The sequence below is a fragment of the Netta rufina genome, assembly GCF_964035555.1.
Source record: "Netta rufina genome assembly, chromosome: 2".
NCBI classification, from domain to species: Eukaryota; Metazoa; Chordata; class Aves; order Anseriformes; family Anatidae; genus Netta; species Netta rufina.
Window position 1 is genome coordinate 58,605,554 of NC_140124.1, and position 20,787 is coordinate 58,626,340.

Below are 20,787 nucleotides of genomic sequence, written 5' to 3' on the forward strand. Positions count from 1 at the left end.
TGACCTGAACAACGTGTCAATATAAAGTCTTGCAGGTTGTTTCCATCAGGAGGAGAAGTAGATGACAGGGTTGGAAACTTCTTTTTATTTGCTCCCGTTTGTTCACAGAGAAGGTACATGAGTTCCTGTTCCTGCAAACCTCAAACTTCAGGAGGCGGTTTTCTTACGTGATGTTCCTGGCTTCTTCTCATCCAGTTACTGTCCAAGGAGAACTCATCTTCTGTATCTCTTTTGGGGTCAGGGAATGAGTCTGTCCTGCTAACCATCTACAGCTTTCCACATCTGACTGCGCAGTGTTCCTGGCCGCACATTGCAGATATGCATAGTTCCATCAAAAGAGATGCATAAACTTCAGTGTTTGAAGTCAGCTTATGCAGATCTGCTTAGCACCCGTGGTTCATCTCCAGCCACTCTTTACTTACATCCCATGCTTTGGGCAGTGGCTCATGCAAGTCAGTTTACTGTGGGATGAATGAAGCTATTTACATTAGTCCTTTTAAAAAAAAGAGCCTCTGCGCATGTGAAAGCTATCACATGAATGTAATTATGATTTGTATTATGACTTAGTTCAACAACAATTTCTGTGTCTGTAGGGCCTAGGTTTTAGGACAGCACTTCAGGACTCTCTAATGTTGGTCTCATTTCAGCAGTGCTTACGAGTTATTAGGGATGCTTTCCTGAAAAGTAGCTGGTTACATTTGTTTTATGGGAAGGGTGCTTGTTTGCCTCTCAAGAACATTCATAAGCAATAAAGGACTTTAGAAATCCAAATTAAAAACTAAAGGTGAATTCCTGACCTGCAGAGGTTAAAAATTCAGTGAGTCCAGGTGCTCATGCAACATTTATTGGTGGGTTACTGCACCCTGGTTTCTCAGTTTCACTTACAGTGGGCTTCATACAACTCTTAAGGAAGAGTAAGACAAAATAGTCACATCTTTACCGACTTGAGCATAAGCTAGAAGAAGCTATGACGATACCTGATGAAGGTAAGCTAATACCTGCTGATCAGCTTTATTCAATATGAAGCCAATCCCCTTAACAAATTACCTCTCTGTTTGTGAACTGAGATCCTTTTAGGAGTGGCTTGGATCATTTGGTTTTCTTTGTGTCAGTAGCTGATGGCAAGAGGGAATGATGGAGGCAACAGAGTACGCTGAGAGCTCCAAGGCTTCTCTGCCAGGAAGGTCCCATGTACCCCCTTGCAGAGCAGGAAGCTCCTTCCCCCATGAAGTGAGCACTTGTGTTGCACTTGTGTGTATCAGATCTTGCAGAGCTGTGTTTGTTCCTTGTTGTTTGTGAGGATAGGAAAGCCATCACAACACGAAGAAACTTTCGTGATACAATGCAACTATACTCAGAGTTTTTACAAGATTAGGATCTCTCTTGCAGAGGAGATCCTTTTGCGTCAGCCTGTCCACTTAGGCACACCTATGCGACGTATAGGAAAGAAGGAATTTTTCATGACTTTGAATTCATAGCTGTTTTGCGGTAAATTCTGCAGTTGTGACCAGAAACTGGACGACCTTGTTAGTAGGACAGCCACAAAGTAGCCACAAAGTTTGGTTTTGATTATAACGTCTGTTTTTCTTCTTCTTGAAGTCAGTTCCTTAAAATTTGATGTGCTCATGTAATTGCAATGTAGTTCACTGCCCTGCTTTACCTCCAGTGAAGGGAGTTTGAGACTTTGCAGAGGAGAAGAGAAAGAGAGACACAGACTGACAGACAGGTACGGAAGCCCACAGTATGGAAAAATAAATGACATCACTGATGGGCTATTCTGTCATTAAATATGAGTTATTGAATATTTAAGTAGAAGTATTACACATTTTTTTTTCTAACCCTTACCCCCCATAAAACTCAACAACTAAAAAAATAACCTTCATGTAGTTTACTAGTAGTCTTACAAACATTCATCTTTTCCTTATCTTCCTCTCCTCCTTTGTTAAAAAAAAAAGTCTGTAACAGAATTACAAATCAGAATCTCTCTAGTGGTATAGATTTTCTTTTTTTAAGTAGATGGAAGAAACAGATTCATAATTCACTTACATTTCTGTGAATCCAAGATGTTTTGGAAATGACTGTTGTTTTGGAAATTGTGAAAGATCGGGGCAGCCATTTTGCACTCTTTTGGCATCTGGCATTGGAAAGTGTTGAGCACCCCACATCTGAACTGCAGCCCCTTGAAGGTATCTTCAAAGAAGCATGAAGCAAACTGAGGCCTCTGAAGCCACTCATCACTTCTTCAAAAAATGGTTGTGGTTTTCACTAGATGTGGTCTCGTAGCTCTCAAAATCACTACTTGCAGGCCTTGTTTACCACCTCTGAGTATGAATTTTAGGCAGTCACTGAGTGACAGCGTTGCCATATAGGTGCAATTCTAAGCAAACATGGCTAGAAGGGCTGGTGAAGGCCTGATGGTGCCACGGCCCATCCTTCCTGTTGATGCTGGTCTCCTGACCAGAAAACAGCATGGGGCCATCAAGAGAGCACACAGCTGTCGGTCAAGGCTGAGGGATCTCCAAGGGGTCTCAGGGGAGTCTGGGCTACAAAAATGCTGTATGTACCTTGTATTCAAGAGTTATTGGACAAAGTGCTTTAAAAACTTTGGGAAGGAGAGGAGAAATCCAGGTCTCCCTTCCCAACAGAGTGCTCTGTGCCAGCCGTGTTTAAGTTTTGGTTTCTTTTTCTTCTTTTTGGCTCACAATATGAACTTTATTGTCGAGCAGCCTGAATGGTTTCTGAAAGGCAGAGAAAGACCTGACACCTTCTGTTCCTTAAGATCTTTCTGATCTTTTTAGATCAGAAAAATTGGCCAAGTTGCTCAGTGACAGCATCTCGCCTAAGGGTGACATTAAACTGAGGCAGGTCATTTTGCCTTATGAAGAGCTCTCCAGAACCAGTTGGAGAGAATTATTTGAAGGCAGCTGTCTGAGATATTTAGGAAATACCCTGGTGCCTGAACTGTTATCACCATTTCCAAGTACTCTTCCTCAGATGTTCTGGCTAGTTGCTACCCTATTTGTCTGCTCCCTCGTGATCTCCTTTTTGTTTCAGTCTGAGGGGTGTGAAGTTTGGAAAGAATGTAAAGCAAGTTGCGAGGCTCCATAGGAAAATCTCAGTACCTCAGTCTCAGCCCTGTGCTGTTGGGTACTGGGCAAAAGAAAGATACTAAAGAAATAAGGATTCTTCCTCCTTTCATCAGCACATCTGTGCATGTGTTTCTCAATGCATCTGCTGCTGGTGTCATTGTTTTCCAGTAAGAGCCCCTAGCTAAGATAATGTCTGGACAAAAGTCAGAAATGCCTGGCTTAGCATCCTTCTGGAGGCTCCATATGGTGTTAGAGAAGATGTAAAGAAAAATGGCATCTCTGTGGGGTAAAATGTATCCTTTTGATGGAAGCCATGTGTATTTATGTACAAAGGAATAACAAATATACTTACTTAACTTTTAAGCTTTTGCACTGTACTGCTGCAAGGCATGTCACTGCAGGCCAGTGAGACTGTCTTCTATATTTGTTAAAGTGGAGCTGCTCTCGTCTTCTAGTTAAAAAGATGTTTTGCCATTGGAGGCATCATCTCTTTTTGTGTTGCTCTCTGTGGGGTAGAGAATGCAAAGCAGGGATAACTGACTAAAAATACTGTTGGCACAGCAGTCGTTCCCCATCTTTGGAGGGACAGAGGCGAGAATATTGCCAAACTCCAGTAAATATATATGAGGTACATTAAGTGCAAATTGTGTGCATATATCTTGGGGCTCCTATAGTATTTTCTCCTTCTCAGGGCCAAAGGTTCCTCTTCACCATCCAACTTCCTGAGTCCTTATCACCGGCACCGTAACAACCTCCTACTGAGCTAAAAATAAATTCATATCACAGCGGTACCTCCTGCCCCTCCTGAACTGTTTGGGAGTGATCTCCTGTGCTCTGGATAGGTTAAAAATGAATGTTAGGTGCAGGTGCTCATGTATCTGTATTCACAGAGCTGATAGGCAGGATATACGCTCAAGGCAGTCATGTCTTGTGGATGAATCCTAAATTTGTCTTTTTACTGTGTAGGATTTGGAGAATATTGGCGAGCTTGTGAACTGGGACTTGCAAAGCTAGGTATTGCTGTGCATGCTTAAACACCTAGAAAGCAAATAATAATAATAATAATAATAATAATAATAATAATAATAATAATAATAATAATGACTGTGTTTCTAAGGGTGGTACATACTTGGAGCTCCAAATGAAATGAGACCACTTATTTTTTCTTTTAAACTGATTCAGCTAAGGAGTGAAAATGTCCTAGGTACTAACTGCTCATAAAGAAATAAAATACTTCATCCAAATTGTTTGCACGTTGTATTTGTTGATCTCAGGATTTGATAGCATCTTCAGGATGGTGCCGTCTACTGTTTAAAGTACACAAGATTAACTCACAGTGTATGTAGCAGGATAGAGGCAGGGATATAGTAAAGAGGCATCGTTTCAGCCTCATGTATGACATTGTAATTGTATGTTTTTTAATGAACAGACCAGAGTAGTTACACTTAGTAATGTTTGTTACTAAAAAGGAAAATGGGTGTTAAATCATTGTGTTCTTTGATGAATGGCTTGTACACTGAAGAATAAATTGAACAAACTGGCATAGAGCTCAGTGAACATGAAATCAGCTATTAGAAGAAAGCTGTGAACAAATTCTGAGCCTGATATGCATCTTTTGATTAATGTCCTATCAATCATCCATAGTGGCTACCTTAGCTAAGTCGTGCTGTAATCATTCATGGTTGCTTACAGGAACACTAGCAGGGACTATAGAGCTGCAATAACTGAATATTATTACTGATTTCTCCCTAACTCTTGCTGTGAACAATTACTGTTTTCACTCCGTTTCTGCCTCCCTTTATTAAAAAGAATACAATGCAAAATGAAAAGAGAGTTCCTCAAAGACCAGTAAAATTCTCCCAGGGTATTCTTAATGATATTCTGTCCTAAATGGGCAAACTATTGTAATGCACAGTTCTCACCAGGAATAATAGTAATGTAATCACATTGAAGCTGTCTCTTTATGGATTGGAGTCAAACAGACAAAATGTATAGTCAGATTAATGAACACAGAATTTCTGTAGAAGTATTACTTAAAATGGTTGAAATGATTTCAGCTCTTTTTGTATCACAATATTTTCATTTAATACACTTAACAGTAACAGCAATTAAGACTTGAGACTGTAAATTTGGATTAAATCCACGCTTTTGACATTAGAAGAAGCCTTGATTATTAAAAGGTATTATGCCTGCACCTCTTTCTTTTAAGACTTGATGTTTTAAATTTGTATGGCTCTTTTGAACTGATCTTTTTTAAAGAAAAAAAAATCAATTAATACCCTGTTTATTCCTTTTTCTTTTTGCTATGGTTATAAGTTATTGGAAAATGTTTACAGGAGAATCTCATATTTCTGTGGGTGAAGATTTAGCTCTGTACCATTTATTTTTTAAGTATGACACGAAGAATGCTTTGGCAGTACCCACAAAATAGTTCCTTAGATGGCAGTGTAATTTCCTCCAAAGTCACTGTAGTCTGGGAAATACAGTGAAGTAATGAAGTGATGACAGGTATTAACATGCATAATGGGCTTTAATAGACATTTAATGTTGTTTAACTGGAAGAAGAAGAAGTGCTTTCCCATTGGAATATTTCTACATTGAAACTCATTGATCACCAATTTCAGAGGGGAAAGGTTAATCCATCAGTTTCTGTAACCAAACAGCGCTGATGGAAATTCTTTAGGTGACATTCTGGATGAACTGAGCTTTCCATCTTTGCAAACAAAAGAGTGATATGACAAGTACGGTGTTCAGAACACATTTAACCAATTGATTTTCTCTCCTCTTGTAATAAGATCTAGAGACATATGAAAGAGCGTAGCATGAGCCAAGATTAAAGGAACTGCTTCATACAGGCGAACATAGGGGAACTGCATTATCAATAAAAGTACTATAAAGCATGTAGGCACCCATTCTTTTTCTTTATCTAAAGTTTGTTATTGCAATAAATAGCTGTTATTGAACTGCTTGCCTTTTATTTCAGTTTTTCTGAATTTTATTTTACTCAGCTTTCTGTGGTTTTGTGGTAAATGTTAGGAAAAGATGTTATGTTTTGTTATGGTATCATTTTTGTGCTCACTAGTAAATCCAGACCAACTCTGAGTTTAAAAGCTGGATTTATCAGTCGTTGGGGCACAAGGAAAGACATGAGGGGAGGGAGGGATCTGACTTCAATTAATGTAAAACATCAAATATTTTTGAGGTTTTAATCTGTACAGTTCCATACAGTAATGACCCTCATCATTTTCCTTCCTTTTCCCTCCTTTTTCTCCCAAATTCAGCCCTGCTCTGAGTTTCACATACCCTCCTACACCAGTATCCCTCCAGCAAATGCATCAGCAAATTATAAGTCGTCAGCAAACCCTGGGTTCAGCCTTTGGACACAGCCCTCCTCTCATCCATCCTGCTCCAACTTTTCCTACCCAGAGACCTATCCCCGGCATCCCCAGTGTCCTGAACCCTGTCCAGGTCAGCTCTGGGCCTTCTGAGTCCACACAGGTGAGAGACAACAAAAGAAACCTTTGCACCCCAATAATTTAAAAATGAAAAAAATGAAACAAATCACGTTGTCTTGTTGGCAGTTAATCACCACTGTCACGGAGACCCTTCGATAACAGTTTTCTTGCAGCTATAGCATTTGCAGTCCCGTTATTATAAATCACAGGCATATACGCAGTGTTCCTGATTGGTAGCATGCCTTTTAGTCCTCATAAATATTTCAGTGTGCTGCAGCGGCTTCTCATTCCAACCTGTCTTTTCTGAGTCAGACAACTTAATACAGGTAGGGAGCAGAGAAGGGGAAAAAACACACTGAAACACTTAATGATTTAGAGCTTAGCATCTTCACCTCAAAATCATGTTGACTGGTATACCTCTGGACACAGAGACACATTCTGCCATCCAGAATGGGTGTGAGTACAGAGCAGCTCAAAGATTGTACGGAGGTTTGAAGTTTCTTTTTTTCTTTTTTTTTTTCTTTTTTTTCTTCTTTTCTGCTTTATGCAAAATTGGACTTGGTAGGTTGGGATTAGTCATTTCAGTGAGCAAAGCTGTGTTCTCAAAAGCTGGAGATGTGCAGCAGGGAATCAGGCCTGTAATGTGCATGGTTCTTGTTTTGTTTTTGTTTTTTTTATTAACTCGTGGTTTGTTTCCAGATGACTTGGGATAGGTTATTTATCAGTCTGGGAGCTGTTTATCTTCTCGCTAGCTTTTACAAATGCAGAAGCAGAATATACTGCTGTGGGAAGCATATTGATTTTTTGTGGGGTCTGTGCAAGTTCAGATATCTCTAAAAGATCTCTGGATTTCTACAAGATCCATTTGCAGGTGTAGATAACGGTGTTCAGTCTAGCACAGCAAGAGGGAAAACAAGATTCCAGCCTGTTTATGTCAGCGTTAGTTTTGCTGTTGACTTTAGAGAATCCAGGGCTTCATCTAGGATTTTTCAGCAGAGACATTCACGCTTGTGTTCAATTTTCCTCCCTATCCATCATTGTAAGGGAAACACAATAAAAGAGCTGAGATGTTGCGTACAGACATGAAGTGGGGAAACTTTTCCTCCAAGTGTAAAAAAAATCATCTTCTCATGTTTATTCTAACTAGTGCATAGTGATTTCGCTTTTCAAAGTTGCCTTTCTGAAGTCATCATTATGTGGAAAATCAAGTCCTTCCTACCCCTCCCTGGCCCGCCAAAAACAGCATTGGTTTGTAGCAAGGAATTACATCAAATGCTCTCCTTCCTGTTCCCTCCCTGCTCCATTACAAGGTTGAGTGATGCAGTTCTTCCACAAGTTAATGCTATGTAATTGAAACACAATGTAATTGCATATCCAATATAATTAACAGTGTAGCTTCTCCAAATAAAGTTGCTGAGCAGATGCTGCATATTTCTGTTGGGAGCTACATATTTATCACAGTCTAATTTTGTCTTTTTTGGGGAAAAAAAAAAAAAACACACAAAAACAACACAACGCACCAACTGCCTGCAGCAGAACAAACCCACAAGCGAGTCTGCAGTGAGCAGCACTGGAGATCCAATGCACAACAAGCGCTCCAAGATAAAGCCCGATGAGGACCTCCCCAGCCCGGGCGCAGGAAGCGTGCAGGTATGGCCTTCAGCTTGCAGTCATCAGCCTTTTTTTCTCACTGCTGGAGGGAAAACACACCCTTCCCATGTTTTTAGCCCTCCTGCCCTCCTCAGAGCCTTCATCTTGTACACACACACAGCTCACAGTAGCAAGGGACTGAGTACAGGATTAAACCCGAGCAGCGAGGCCTTACTTTGCTACAGAATGAGGGCAGAGAGGAAGGAGGCTGAGGGAGAAACATCTCTGTTGGTTCACTGAGTGCTCAACCCTCTGTTCTCCACAGAAAAGAGAACCAAAGACATTTGGGTCTTTATTCAGGATGGGTTTTCCATTTGGCAAAAATATTTATGCCACATGGACTTTTAATGGATCTTAGCACCGAGCAGCTTTGAGGCCTCGTTGCTGGCCTGCAGTCTGGCTTGCTACACTTTCCTTACTTTTTAAGGAAAAACTACAGTTTTTCCTTACTGGTTGATCCCGCTGGTTTTAGTAAAGTGACTTGTAATTTACAGTGACGAAAGGCAGGTCAGTGAATCAGTGACTTGATCTTGTGAGAGAATCCATGAAAACATATAAAACAAGATCCATCTAAATCCCTCAGCAGGGTTGAAATGGAGAAATAGCATGAGTTCATAAACCGAACCGAACGTTTACGTCAATGTCCTACTCTCACCCTGAGCCAGCACAAGCTGGGAGAGGGATTCACTTTGAGGAACTGAAGGTGGAGAATCAAAACCCAAAATTAAATGCTGACTTTCCCTGCTTAGCCCTTTCATGCACATATTATGGACAAGAAAGGACTGACAAGAGGCCTGAAAATTACAAGTCTATTCTTGGAAAGACTTTTATGTGCAAATCTGTCACTGGACTAGCAATGCAAACACACTTTGGATAACTGGTGATGCGATTTATGTCCAACTGTAGTAGTAAAGACAAATTCCAGTTAATTCAACTATATTAAATAATGTCTTTTTCATTACTACTACTTGTGTATAATTAGGGCAAGTGTGCAAATATAGAGCTGCATAAATACAGGGTAAAGGAAGCGAGCCTTTACAATTTGATTTTAACTGACAAGTGAATGGGTTTTATTTTTTACAAATTCTCTGCAGTTAATATTTCTGGGGAAGAAAAATACATTTTACACATATAGCTGACACATGGTTTTGGTTTACCAGGCCTGTTTTGTGCTTTTATATTTCGTAGAGCAGAATAACAGGGTGAACTGAGGGTATAATAATCTGTTTCCCCCCTACTCTGTCTTTCTTTCAATGCAAAAGTAATTCACTTCTCCTCCTCCATTTCAGAATTTCCTCTCTCCTCTCCTCACGCCTGTTTTTTTCTTCTCTCCAGGAACAGCCAGAAGGAATGACCCTGGTAAAGGAGGAAGGGGACAAAGATGAAAGCAAACAGGAGCCAGAAGTGGTCTATGAGACAAACTGCCATTGGGAAGGCTGTTCCCGGGAGTTTGACACGCAGGAACAGCTAGTGCATGTAAGTTAATGGTATTCAGGAACTGGGTTTTAAAACTATGTGACCTTTTTCATGGGGGTCAGGTTCTCTGACCCTGTACTGAGTCAAGTTTCTTAGCTAACAGCGCTGCAAACTGGAGAGGGGTTTATGAGTTTCTGAGAATAAAGAAAACTCTGAGCCACAGTGCTTGACCTGTTCAGTCAGCTAAAGCTTAGTGTAAAATTCAATAAAGTCTTCAATAGAGATTGTAATGGCTCTGATCCTGTAAGCCAGCAAACGCTATTTTGAGTTAGAGACTTTGATAGTTATTGAGTAATAGTAAGCTGGACATGAATTATTATTAACCTTTAGCCAAGTTTGATTTTTTTCCCCAAAAGGGACTGTAACAGTAGAAATGGGCGAGTGGAGTTCTTCCCCTTCCCTAAGGGTTTGCAGCTTTTTTGTATCAATTTACTGTTCTGTGAAAACTGAATTGGATTATTTGGCTAAATACATAGAGACAGAGTTAGTTCAGTCCTTTTAGCAAAAGCAAACTGTAGGGTTCACTATTTATGCAACCATATTAGCTGTATCTGTCTTGTTTGTCTTGTTTTTTCTTCCCCTCCATTTGCTGAAGGAAATTATTACTATTTTTTAATATTGTAAGCTAGAAAATGAACCACCAAAATTCAGAATGTAACCTACCAAGTACAATACACCTACGATTTCCAACCACTTAGCTAGTAGCACCTCTTAAATGTCAATGAGCTTATCTAAATACTCTGAAAAAAAAAGGAATTCATAGTACAATTTAGAGAGGACCTTCTTCAGCAAATGATCAGTGTGTCAGAATCATATTTATTGTAGAAAAATGTTTAATACTTTCCTGGAGATCGTGCAAAATCTGTTACATAATATGGCCAATAGTACTGAAATAACATGTTGAAAAATGTACTTTTCACCACAAATTGAAAAAAAAAATAAAAAATCAACCACCATATATTTCCAAACACTATGCAAAATGGTAGATTGATGCTGCAAAGCTGACTTCAGTAAATCAATGCCAGCTTTCACTTGCTGGAGTGTGACAGCCTGGTGGTGATGGAAATTATTCATCAAGTATTCAGTTTCTTATTTTTTTATTATTGGTAGTAGTAGTAGCAGTAGTGACAGTAACAATAGCAATAATAATAAATTAAAGAATATCATGAACTGAACTAATGGCAAATATGTGGCCTTTTGGGGGGAATTCTTTAGATACTTTTTATGCAAAAAGTATCCTAACATTTTGATAGGACAAAATGAAATGCGAGGAGCGGGCCTTTTAATGTTTTATTATCTTTTTGGGAAGAAATTCCATATGAAAGGCTGCTGCAAAGGGTTGGACACATTTGAAAGATCAAGTGTCGGTCTTGCAATTGATTCTATGCAAACAGACTGATTGACATCATCTGGTGCTCTGCACAGGCCTGATCTTTATATCTGCTCATAATTGTAAGGCTAAGGCTTTATGATGCCTGGAAAACTGTTCTTAATATTCAGAAATGATCCCAGCAATGATGATAAATAATTTACACCAAAATATATGAAATAAAAGAGAAATTCAGAATAAAGGTGCCCTTGGAAATGAAAAAAAAGGAAGAGGATTTTTTGAAGTTGCAGATACAACATTTAATTGAATTCCACTGTGCCTTTTACCTAATAGCTAAAGTTTTATAGCTGCAGGTAAATTAAAGTAGGATTGTTATTTAAAAAAAAAATAAAATAATAATGTGTTGTTTCTAGTGTGTTTTTCATAGCAAATCTGACAGTATTATAAAGGTCAACAGCAAGAATTCTCTAAAAAAATGTATTTCCTATGGTTTTGCATGATGGCAACATCTGAAATGGGTTTCTCCAGCTGTAAACACAGGCAGAGGAAAAAAACAACAAAACAAAACCAAAAAAAAAACCAACAGGTTTCTCTGATAAAAGGAGTTCTTTTTGGCAGATTTACGTATGTTATGGCATTTAAGATTATGAGGCACAACTCCCGACTTGAGACCCTGAAGACAATAGGATCATCATCCTCGTCACAACCATCACATTCAGGTAGCTCAAATCACACTGCCAGAGTCAGCGTGACTCAGTGATGGGGCCCGGCTTTGTGATTTCGTTTGCTGCTCTGGCAGCAGCCTGCTGTGTGGACTTGAGCGAGTTATTTCTGTCCAGAATTGCAAAAGGGCTCGAGACGTCTAACTCTGTTTGAAAGGCTGGCCCTCCTCTGTCTCCCTCACGTTTTGTCAGCCCTTGATTGTCGCAGCCCCTTGATGCACACCTGCAGCAGCGCTGGAAATGAAGTCTGGATCTCAGTAGGGCTTCATGGCAGAGCAGCCCAGTTTTGCTTAAGTGTGCGGCTCTGGAAGAAAGTGTTAAGTCCCCGAGCAGTGGTTCAGTCCCTGAAAATCTCCCCACTGCTGGGGCTCATGGCCTTGTACCCAAATACTTGTGGGTAAATCTGAGCAGATGCAAATAGCCATGGCTGCACGTTCCTCTTTGCGCTGAGCTTCTGACGTGGTGTACGCACGTGTACACCTGTGTTAGGCACAGAGAATGTGCCTCTGGTATGAGTACGTCCGTACTCAGTAATACTTACACTGCAGTAGCAGCTGGAAGCCTCGTCAAGCCCAGAGTCCTGTGGTACTCGATGCTGCTCAAATGCAAGGGAAGGAATGGCCTGGTTGTGGGCATTGGGTTGTCTTCACACTGTGACTCCAGGGACGTGTATGTCAGGCTCTTCAGTGCTGACTGGAGGTACCTGAGCTGGCTTGTGTACAGGTAGGCATGTAGCTAGGATCGTGCTATGCTTCCCAGCAGGTTCAGGGCTTTGCAGGATAATAGATACCAACCTTCACATCTTGCAGCAGGGCTCTTCTGCATTGCCTGTGCGAGTGCTTTCTGACTTGCTGGCAGACTTTGCAGAGCATCAGTTAGTTGCTCCGGCAGAGACTGAAGTGGGATTTGAAGTAAGATGCTGGACTGCCACCTGGGACATCAAAAACATGGGTAACTTTCCTGTTCTGTTAATTCTACTGAGGAGTTGTAATCACCAAGACAGGGGCACCTGGGATAGATGAAGTCAATAAAAGGTTTAAATTGCCCTGGCAAGACTCATTCAAATGACATCTGTCAGCATCCCTGTATTCCCTGACACTCAGTGGGGATGATCTGTGTGAGCAGAGAGCTACAGCCATGTGGTCAGAAGTTGGGTGGCTACCTGCATGTGATAGAGCACTACATCATATCGTGTACATACACCTTCTTGACTAAGGGTAGTCAAGTGAACTGTGTAGAGAAACTAAGTGAGCTATGTAGACATTTACAAAGGATTGCAAGAAAACCCTTTCCTGTCACCCACTCCAAAATTTGTATATTTTACGTGGAAGTATTAACAGCGTCCTTTCACCTGTACAGCTGTAGCTCTCTAAGCCAGTTTGCTGAGCTTTGGAAGTTTGGCTGGGAAAATGAAAAACTGTAAAATACAGAGTTTCAGAAAAAGACTTTAAAAGCATTCCTGTACATCCTGAAAAAGCTGAAATTTCAGGATCTGCATGGGCTGACAGTAAGTCTTACAATGAATGTAATTTTTCTCCCGTTTCTCAGAGGAATAAGGATACTCTTCATAGCCATGAATGTTTAGTAGGGAATCAGACCCCAAACCCCCCCATGGTGCAGAACAGACTGTTGTTGCCCAAGCTTTGCTTTCAAAAGCATCAAAATTTTAGAGGAACTGCAGTGTTTAGGGAAAAGATGGAAGCCTGTTTCTAGCTGTTTATTTTGTTTCTTAAGGGGTTGGGTACATTAGAATGAATTCCAGTCCCACTAGGTAGAGTGGAGCTCAGGGCATCTTTTCCGTGATACACAGTCCACACAGCTCACATTATTGATATCATTACTGCCGTCATGTACAGGGTGAATCCACAAGCACATACGCTTGTATTTTGAAAGAAGTAAATACGGGTTTGCTTGTGTATATTCCAGTCTTTCTGTCACATGAGGACAGCATTATTACCTTTCTGGAAATTGTAGAACCGATTTACTCTGAAATCAAGGATAGGTGAATCAGATTTTAGCCATGTCTGCATTGCAAAGTGATGTGTAATACAGCATATATGAAACAGTAAATACAAACATACTTGTGTCTGAATATGTAGTACAGCTTTACAGCACAAATTGTGGTCTTGGGCACAATGGTCAGCACACACTGGCATTTTTCTGCTTTATTTTCTGTGGTGAATTCCAGCTGTTATTAGTGTAAATTGTGGGCGCTACTCAAAGTGTGTTTAGGCCTCAAGAGACAATGTTTTCGGACTGAATTTATGAACAGAACCTGTGCTGCTATGAATAAATAACTAAAAAGCTACATAAAAGAATTGTTATTGACCCACCCAGAAGGCTTTGACACCGTAATGATTTTGGTGTGGGAGCTCTTATTTCCAAGCGATATGTGCCACTTAGAATTCAGCGTGGTTAAATTTTCATGATACATACACCAAACGGCAAGGTGTTAAACCATTCACATGCTCTGCCTTATTTATAGCACCCATCCATCCTTTTTTTTTTTCTTTTTCCTCTTACAGTTAATAGAAAGATTCATGATTCTTCATGGTTGTCTATCTAGTGTCTGACAGTACCGACTGCCCTGCTAAAGCAAGTCACTATCTATAATTGATATCCTTCTATGGAATAGGGTACCGGCTGCAATTGAAGGGTTTGGCTGAAAGCTCTTAAATCCTGACAAGTTCTGCCCTTGTTCTGGTTCAGTCGCTGAGCTGCACAGCTGGGATCCCAGGGTTATTTGAACTTGGTGCAAAAGGGGTGCGTGTGTTTCACATTAGCAAATCACAAAGTCGGAGAGCAGCATTAGAGCCACTGCTGTGGTCGCCTGCCAGGTCGTCTTATTTACATTGCATTGCGCTCCTGTAAAGATTGTTCACGTTGCTGTTTGAGCATGTGTGTTATGGATTTCTTTCTTTCCTTTCTTCTTATTAAAAAAAAAAAAAATCTTATTTATTTTAAAGCGTCAGTTTGCTGCTGGGGTCTTTATCATTCAGCTGTTTAATTAATTTCTCTGCCCAGCGAGATATTATAATTGGGCTTAGCTGAGCTCAAGTTTGTTTTAAATATGTGATAAATGCACTTGAGCGCCCAGAAGCTAATAAGATATTGTATATTTTTATAAATCTGCTTTTTGTTGCAGTTTGTCTTCCTTTTTTTTTTTTTTTTTTTTTTTTTTTCCCCCCAGAAATCAGTTTAGAATAAAATATTGCAAAAGGGTTAAGCACTAAAGATAAAAGTTTGTTTAAGAAAATTATCCTTCAAGGAAATGACTGAAGTTATTGTTAAATATTAATACAATGGCAATCAGAAAAATGCAGTCCTGCCTATTTCTCATCCCCCTTGCTGTGTAGCCTTGATGATAATTATTTTTTTATTCAAAAACATGCTTGAAGAACTGCAGAGCTATTTTTTGTTAGTGTTTTCTCCTTAATTGTGCAGCAATAAAATTCTCTTATTGTTGTTATATTTGATTAGATGAGATCAAAAAGCCCTAAACTGACAGCGATGGTTTACACTCAGGATTTCATTTGCTGAGTTCTTCCTGCCTTTCTTCCAAGCCCTGGTGACCGAAGCACTCCCCTGGCAATCACTGGGGCAGTCACTCTAATGCTCTGCCAGGCTCTCCTATTGCACCTCAGCCCCAAGGAAAGTTTCTTGTCTTTCTCAGGTACCCATAGTAATCGCAATGTGCTGAAGATACCCAGAAGAACCATTTTGAGAGGTTCCCTGAGTTGAGTTTCTGACGGTTTTTACCCTCTGCTTCTCCATAAAACCCAGGCTGTGTCCACAGGCTAGCTCAGCTCAGGTTTTCGTGGAATCATAGCATGGTTTGGGTTGTAAGGGACCTTAAAGACCATCTAACTCCACCACCTCTGCCACGGGCAGGGATGCCACTCACTAGATCCGGTTGCCCAGGACCTCGTCCAGCCTGGCCTTGAACACCTCCAGGGATGGGGCATCCGCAGCTTCTCTGGGCAACCTGTACCAGTGCCTCACCACCCTCTGAGTGAAGAATTTCCTCCTAACATCTAATCTAAATCTCCTCTCTTTTAGTTTAAAACCATTTCCCCTGTCCTGTCATTATCTGACTGAACAAAATTTGCTCTCCATCTTTTATTTATGTTTTGCAGCATCTGCAATGATTTGGGGTGCCCTCATCACCTCGAAACACTGAAAAACGTGTTTGACTGGGAGATGGGGAGCACACTGCTCTCTGAGGGACCAGACCCTTAGGAGCAGGTCATTTTGGACACCTGTAAATAGGGACACCTAAACTCAATAGACTTCCGAAACCCTCCCTCTTACTGCCCTTGGCTTCTTCCTCAGCTCCTCTCTCACCGGAGAAGGGCAGGTAAGGACTGGAGGGAGTTTCGCCTCTCTACACTAAAAAGGATCCAACTGCACTAAGGGAATAAGCCACTCCTTGAGATGAGAGCAGCTCCCCTGAGTAATAGCTGCAGTGACAGAGCCGTAAATGAACGGGAGAGTCACGCTTTGCCTACCCCTGAGCTGACAATGATGTGGTGCCGTTCACATTTGTGTGGGCAGGCATCTATACCTTGAAGTAGGCAATTACAAACAGCTGCCCCAGAAGGCAGATTATCCTCGGTGCATTTCTTTTCTCTTGGCTCTGGAGGTATGCTTGCAACTCCCCATAGTACAGGTGAAGTTCACAATCCAAACGGGATGTAGTGGCAACATCCCAGTTGCCATGTGAATTTGAATATGTGCTGGGATTTTTTATTATTATTAATATTATAATTAACAGAGGCTGTTTTCAGTGCATTTCCATTATGGTTTTATTTGGTCCTAGTGCAGTAACACAGATGCTTCATCCCGTTCAGAGTCTCATTGTGTGTGACGATGGCAGCCACTGCCCTGAAAGGTTCAGAAATGTTTCCTTTAAATTGAAAAGAGTAAGAAATAGATAAGGACATGAAATCCATTATAGTAATCTTTTTTTTTTTTTTTTTTTTTTTTTTTTCCCTGACAAAAGAAGAATGTTTTACTTAAAACAGCAAAGGTTTTTTGGTGGTGGTTTTATTCTATTTCATCTTATTTTATTTATTTATTTATTTTTCTCTGTGGAGACTGGACCCTGCCCTGTATTTGGAGAAGCAATGCTGTGTGCAAAAAAAAAAAAAAATTCTTTGAGTGATACAAGCCCAGGGCTTGGACTGAAGTCTGGGACAACTTTGGGAAGTCAGAGAGCTGCTTTAAAGGCAAGCAAATACCATGCAAAGTTTTTCTTCAGCTTGTGTATCCCCTCAGTGTGTTTGATCTTTGTAGCTGTGAGGGAGGAAGGTAGAGGAGAGAGAGGGAGAAGAGATTATACAGCAAAAGTAAATAATTGTGAGAAAGATCTGTACAGAAGTTTGTAGTGAATGTTTAATGTTTAGATTGCAAAATCTCCTCCTTGCTGTCCATTTAAAGGCCAAGTTGTAATTAAGATGCCACCTTAGTGTGCTGGGTTATAGGCAGCTGAACCTGCAGCTTTAAAATGTGCCAGAACAGTGGCATTTGTGGCCCAGCGGTTCATTACATACCATCCCAAAGCTAATAAAGCTGATCTCTGCTCCTAAGTGCGTGTTCACTCTCTCTTGGTTTCCATGTGGGTATCTAACACAGCCTTGTTGTCCTGAAGGACGTCTTTAACCCCCTATCAGAGGTAACCATGTCAGTGCTGGGGGGTTTTAAGGTTAAATCACCACAGACCGACCTCGCTGCTGTTTTCTCTGTGCTCCGTGGCGCACCAGCAGCCTCCAGGGTCCAGCACAATCCCTGCTTGCCTTCCCAGCACATCCCCGCTCCGCACCACCGCCGTGATGCCCTCTGCCTTCCAGCAGTGTTAAAAGCCAGCGCGGCTGCCCTGTGAAGGGATCTCATTTACTCAGGGCTTGCCCTGAAGGCCAGCTGTGCTTTGGCTGGGGTCCTCTCGAGCACTCCAGCATCAGCAGTTCCCCTACCTAGAGTCTGGCTTTTGATGAATTACAGAGGAGAAGGAAAAAAAGAAAAAACAAAAAAGTGGGGATTTTTTTTTGATAGAGAAAGGTTTACAAAAAAATAAATCCACCCTAATCTGTGAAGTCTTAAGAGGGGATTTAGAGAGAGAAATGTAATCATTTTTTTATATTTTAATTCCTCTGTAATTAGCATTTCTTTCACAGCATTAGGAAAACTTGTTGTTAGTCTGCTGCTGCTATGGCTACTGTTCATGTGAATTGCCAAAGTCATTGTCTCTGAATTGGTGTCCCTGACAGAGATGGCCATATAGTTGAAGTAACACTTCCTCCTGGCTGCTGTGGGTAGGGACTGAGCAGTGCTCCTGTGCCTGGAGAGGTTACTGCAGCCTTTGGGACTGAACTCAGAACCAGCAGGCACTTTAATGCGAAGGCCGCGCATGACAGCGAGCAAGGCCTGGCGGCTCTGTGTGGTTTCAGTCACAAAACACTTTTCAGATGGTTTGTGGACATACCCATTTATTTAGTGTTTATTTGCCCTGACAGCTGAGCTAGTGAGCTCCTCCAGGTTAGTGATGTTCCATGGGTGGCTCCCAGTTTTTTGGGGCAGTGTAGGATAAGAAGCTGGCAGACGAGTCCCAGGGGAGACCGTGCTGCCTGAGTGATGAAGGCATAGACAGAAGTAAAGCTGCAAAGTGAGCTGGTTCTTCAGCTCTTGACTCTGGGTGGCATATTCTGTAGAAGAGAGGAAACAGAAATTGCAGCCTGGCTGCTTTTGCTGCCTGGGAGCTGCAGGGAAGGTTGGACTTGTGCACTGACGGATACTATTCAGCCCTGTGCAAAGGTAAAGCATATTCCCCTGGACAGAGCTGCCATTTCTGTGCAGGCTTTTCCTCCTGTGCTACTGCTGACCAAGTGATTTGCTGTTATGTAGCTTGTCTTATGGTGGCAAACCAGTGGAACATCTACAGGAAGCTTCCTGGAGGCCTCTGATCTGCATGATGTGTTTCTGCACTGCTTTTGTCACCCACCTCAAGAAGAGTAGGATTTTATCTTCATATCTTTGTCACAAGTGCCATGTTCTCCCCTCTTAGCCACCCATATTGTACCCAAAATGTTTTGCCCATGGAAACCTGGTGCCTGGAAGAACTGAAATCCATGAGTGCAGGCCCAGCTATTGCACGTGGAAGCTATTGCAGGTGGACGTGCAGATAGAAGTGGCAGACAGGCATGTGCAAGTGAAGGCAGGGCTGGGCAATCTGCATACAGGCTCAAGTGTGGATTCTGCATATGGTTTTGAGGGCTGGGCTGTGTGGATGGATTTTTGCAGCTGCTTTTGCTTGTGTAACCTCTTAATGGAAAAAAAAAAAAAAAAAAAAAAAAAAGAGCATACAAGTCTTTTATTGTGGTTAACCAAATCTAATGTTTTTCAGTGGTCAAACTTTCATGTGAGTGTGACTTTTCTTCAAGGTGCCTAATCTATAAAATGAATGGGTGGTGTTTCGGTCAGGAGTGGGTCCTCTGGTGGCTTGCACTGCAGGTATGAGGTCTGCCTATGCCATTCTTGCGTGTATCGCAGGGCTGAGATGCTGCAGTTCTCTGTGAGATAAAGTAGTCAAGCTGAAAATGAAACAAAGCTCTAACTGTATCCCTCCTTGTGTTTAGCAGAGATAAACTACAGTGGAGTCTCAGTGCTGCTCCGTTTGGCTTCTGGCAGCAGCTTTAATTGGTAAAATGCAGATTTTTTTTTTGATCAAGAGAGGATTATTCTTGTTATCAGTCTGGAGCATCTTATTTCAAGATGAAAAGACTTTGCTGAATTACAGATGCCAACATTTTTACAAAGCACTTTGGCGATTGACATCTCAAAGAGAAAGTATGATTTATTAGCCTATAATGGCTAACACTGAGCACTGGGCTAGGTCCCACTGATTTGTAAAATTGCTTAATATGAATTGCCTTTTTGTGTAATTCAAGCCCCTGGTTTTTCAAATAAACTTAGAATATAAATTGTATGAAATGTTACATACCTGGAAAGGGAAAAGAGGAATGGGGCTGTGTGGCTAAAAGAAAAGAAAGAGAGAGAAAAGAAAGAAAAGGAAGGAAGGAAGGAAAGAAAGAAGAGGAAAAAAGAGAGAAAGAAAGAAAAAGAAAGACCTACTTCTAAATCCGTCTTGGTGGTGCTTTTTTACAGTAGTTTGGTTGATATGTTGGCAGGGTAAAGATTAATAACAAGCCTTGTCGCTATCAGTACCTGCTTGTCGATTCTCTGTAACAGGGCTGTCTGTTCAGCATGGAAATTATTGATTAAATAAAAATTGCTATTAGATTGTGATGTGATCCATAATCACAAACAATGGTGGACATTCCTCTTTCAGATCCCAAGCCATGCATCAAGTTTTTCCTCGCAGTAATTTATATTGTGCTGACACTCGCACCCATTAGGCTTTTATCCTTTCCTACATGTGTCAAGAAAGCACTAAAAGAAAGAACAGCAGCAGCACAGCGGCAGGTAGGAACTCTCTAAATTTTCAGAGAGAAGCACAGCGTAGCTAAGCCCACCCTTTGCTCCTAGTTAGCACCTTACCCCAGGAGTGGGCAATATCCCTTGAATTCAGGGACCTTTTTTGAGTGTTTTCAGTGAGAGCAAGTGCTAGCTCCACAAGTATTTGTACCTAAAATGCTCACCGCCTCTTTTTGCTTCTGTTAATCCCTTGGCACTGGTTTTGTTTATGATCTTTGTTTAAGGTGCACCCATGTCAGGATGATGTCGAAGGGGCGTACAGCCCAAGAGATCAAATACTTTTTGTTTGTTTTTTAATATTCTGGAGTGTGAAGGACAAACGAGTTTCTGATATTTATTTAGTTCTGATGCTTCCTAATTCGAGGAATTCGGGATCAGAGGGCTTCATTTAAGACTGCCTCACTTTAGGCCGAGTTAATTAAAAAGATAAAATCTCACTCTTCTTTTCCCAGCACATGTGAGCACAGTACCAACTTTCTGCCTCCTGTGAGAGACTTTGTCTCAAACTAGTGGAAACTTAGTCAAGATTTTTTTTCAGAGTTTGGCCATTTATAGGAATTATGCTCACACAGCTT

General features: G+C 41.1%; 1 protein-coding gene across 2 annotated transcripts in view; it reads left to right on the plus strand.

Moving 5' to 3' along the window:
- Window positions 1-20,787, plus strand: part of GLI3 (GLI family zinc finger 3) — a gene marked incomplete at both ends in the record, with an annotated part of 191,625 nt that overhangs the window by 143,876 nt on the left and 26,962 nt on the right. The window contains 3 exons of one of the 2 annotated variants that reach the window (XM_084306660.1): window positions 6,371-6,587; window positions 8,078-8,194; window positions 9,530-9,670. In XM_084306660.1, coding sequence (XP_084162786.1) covers window positions 6,371-6,587; window positions 8,078-8,194; window positions 9,530-9,670 — 475 coding nt within the window. The remainder of the gene's footprint in view (window positions 1-6,370; window positions 6,588-8,077; window positions 8,195-9,529; window positions 9,671-20,787) is intronic. The other variant, XM_084306661.1, reaches the window with a different exon arrangement.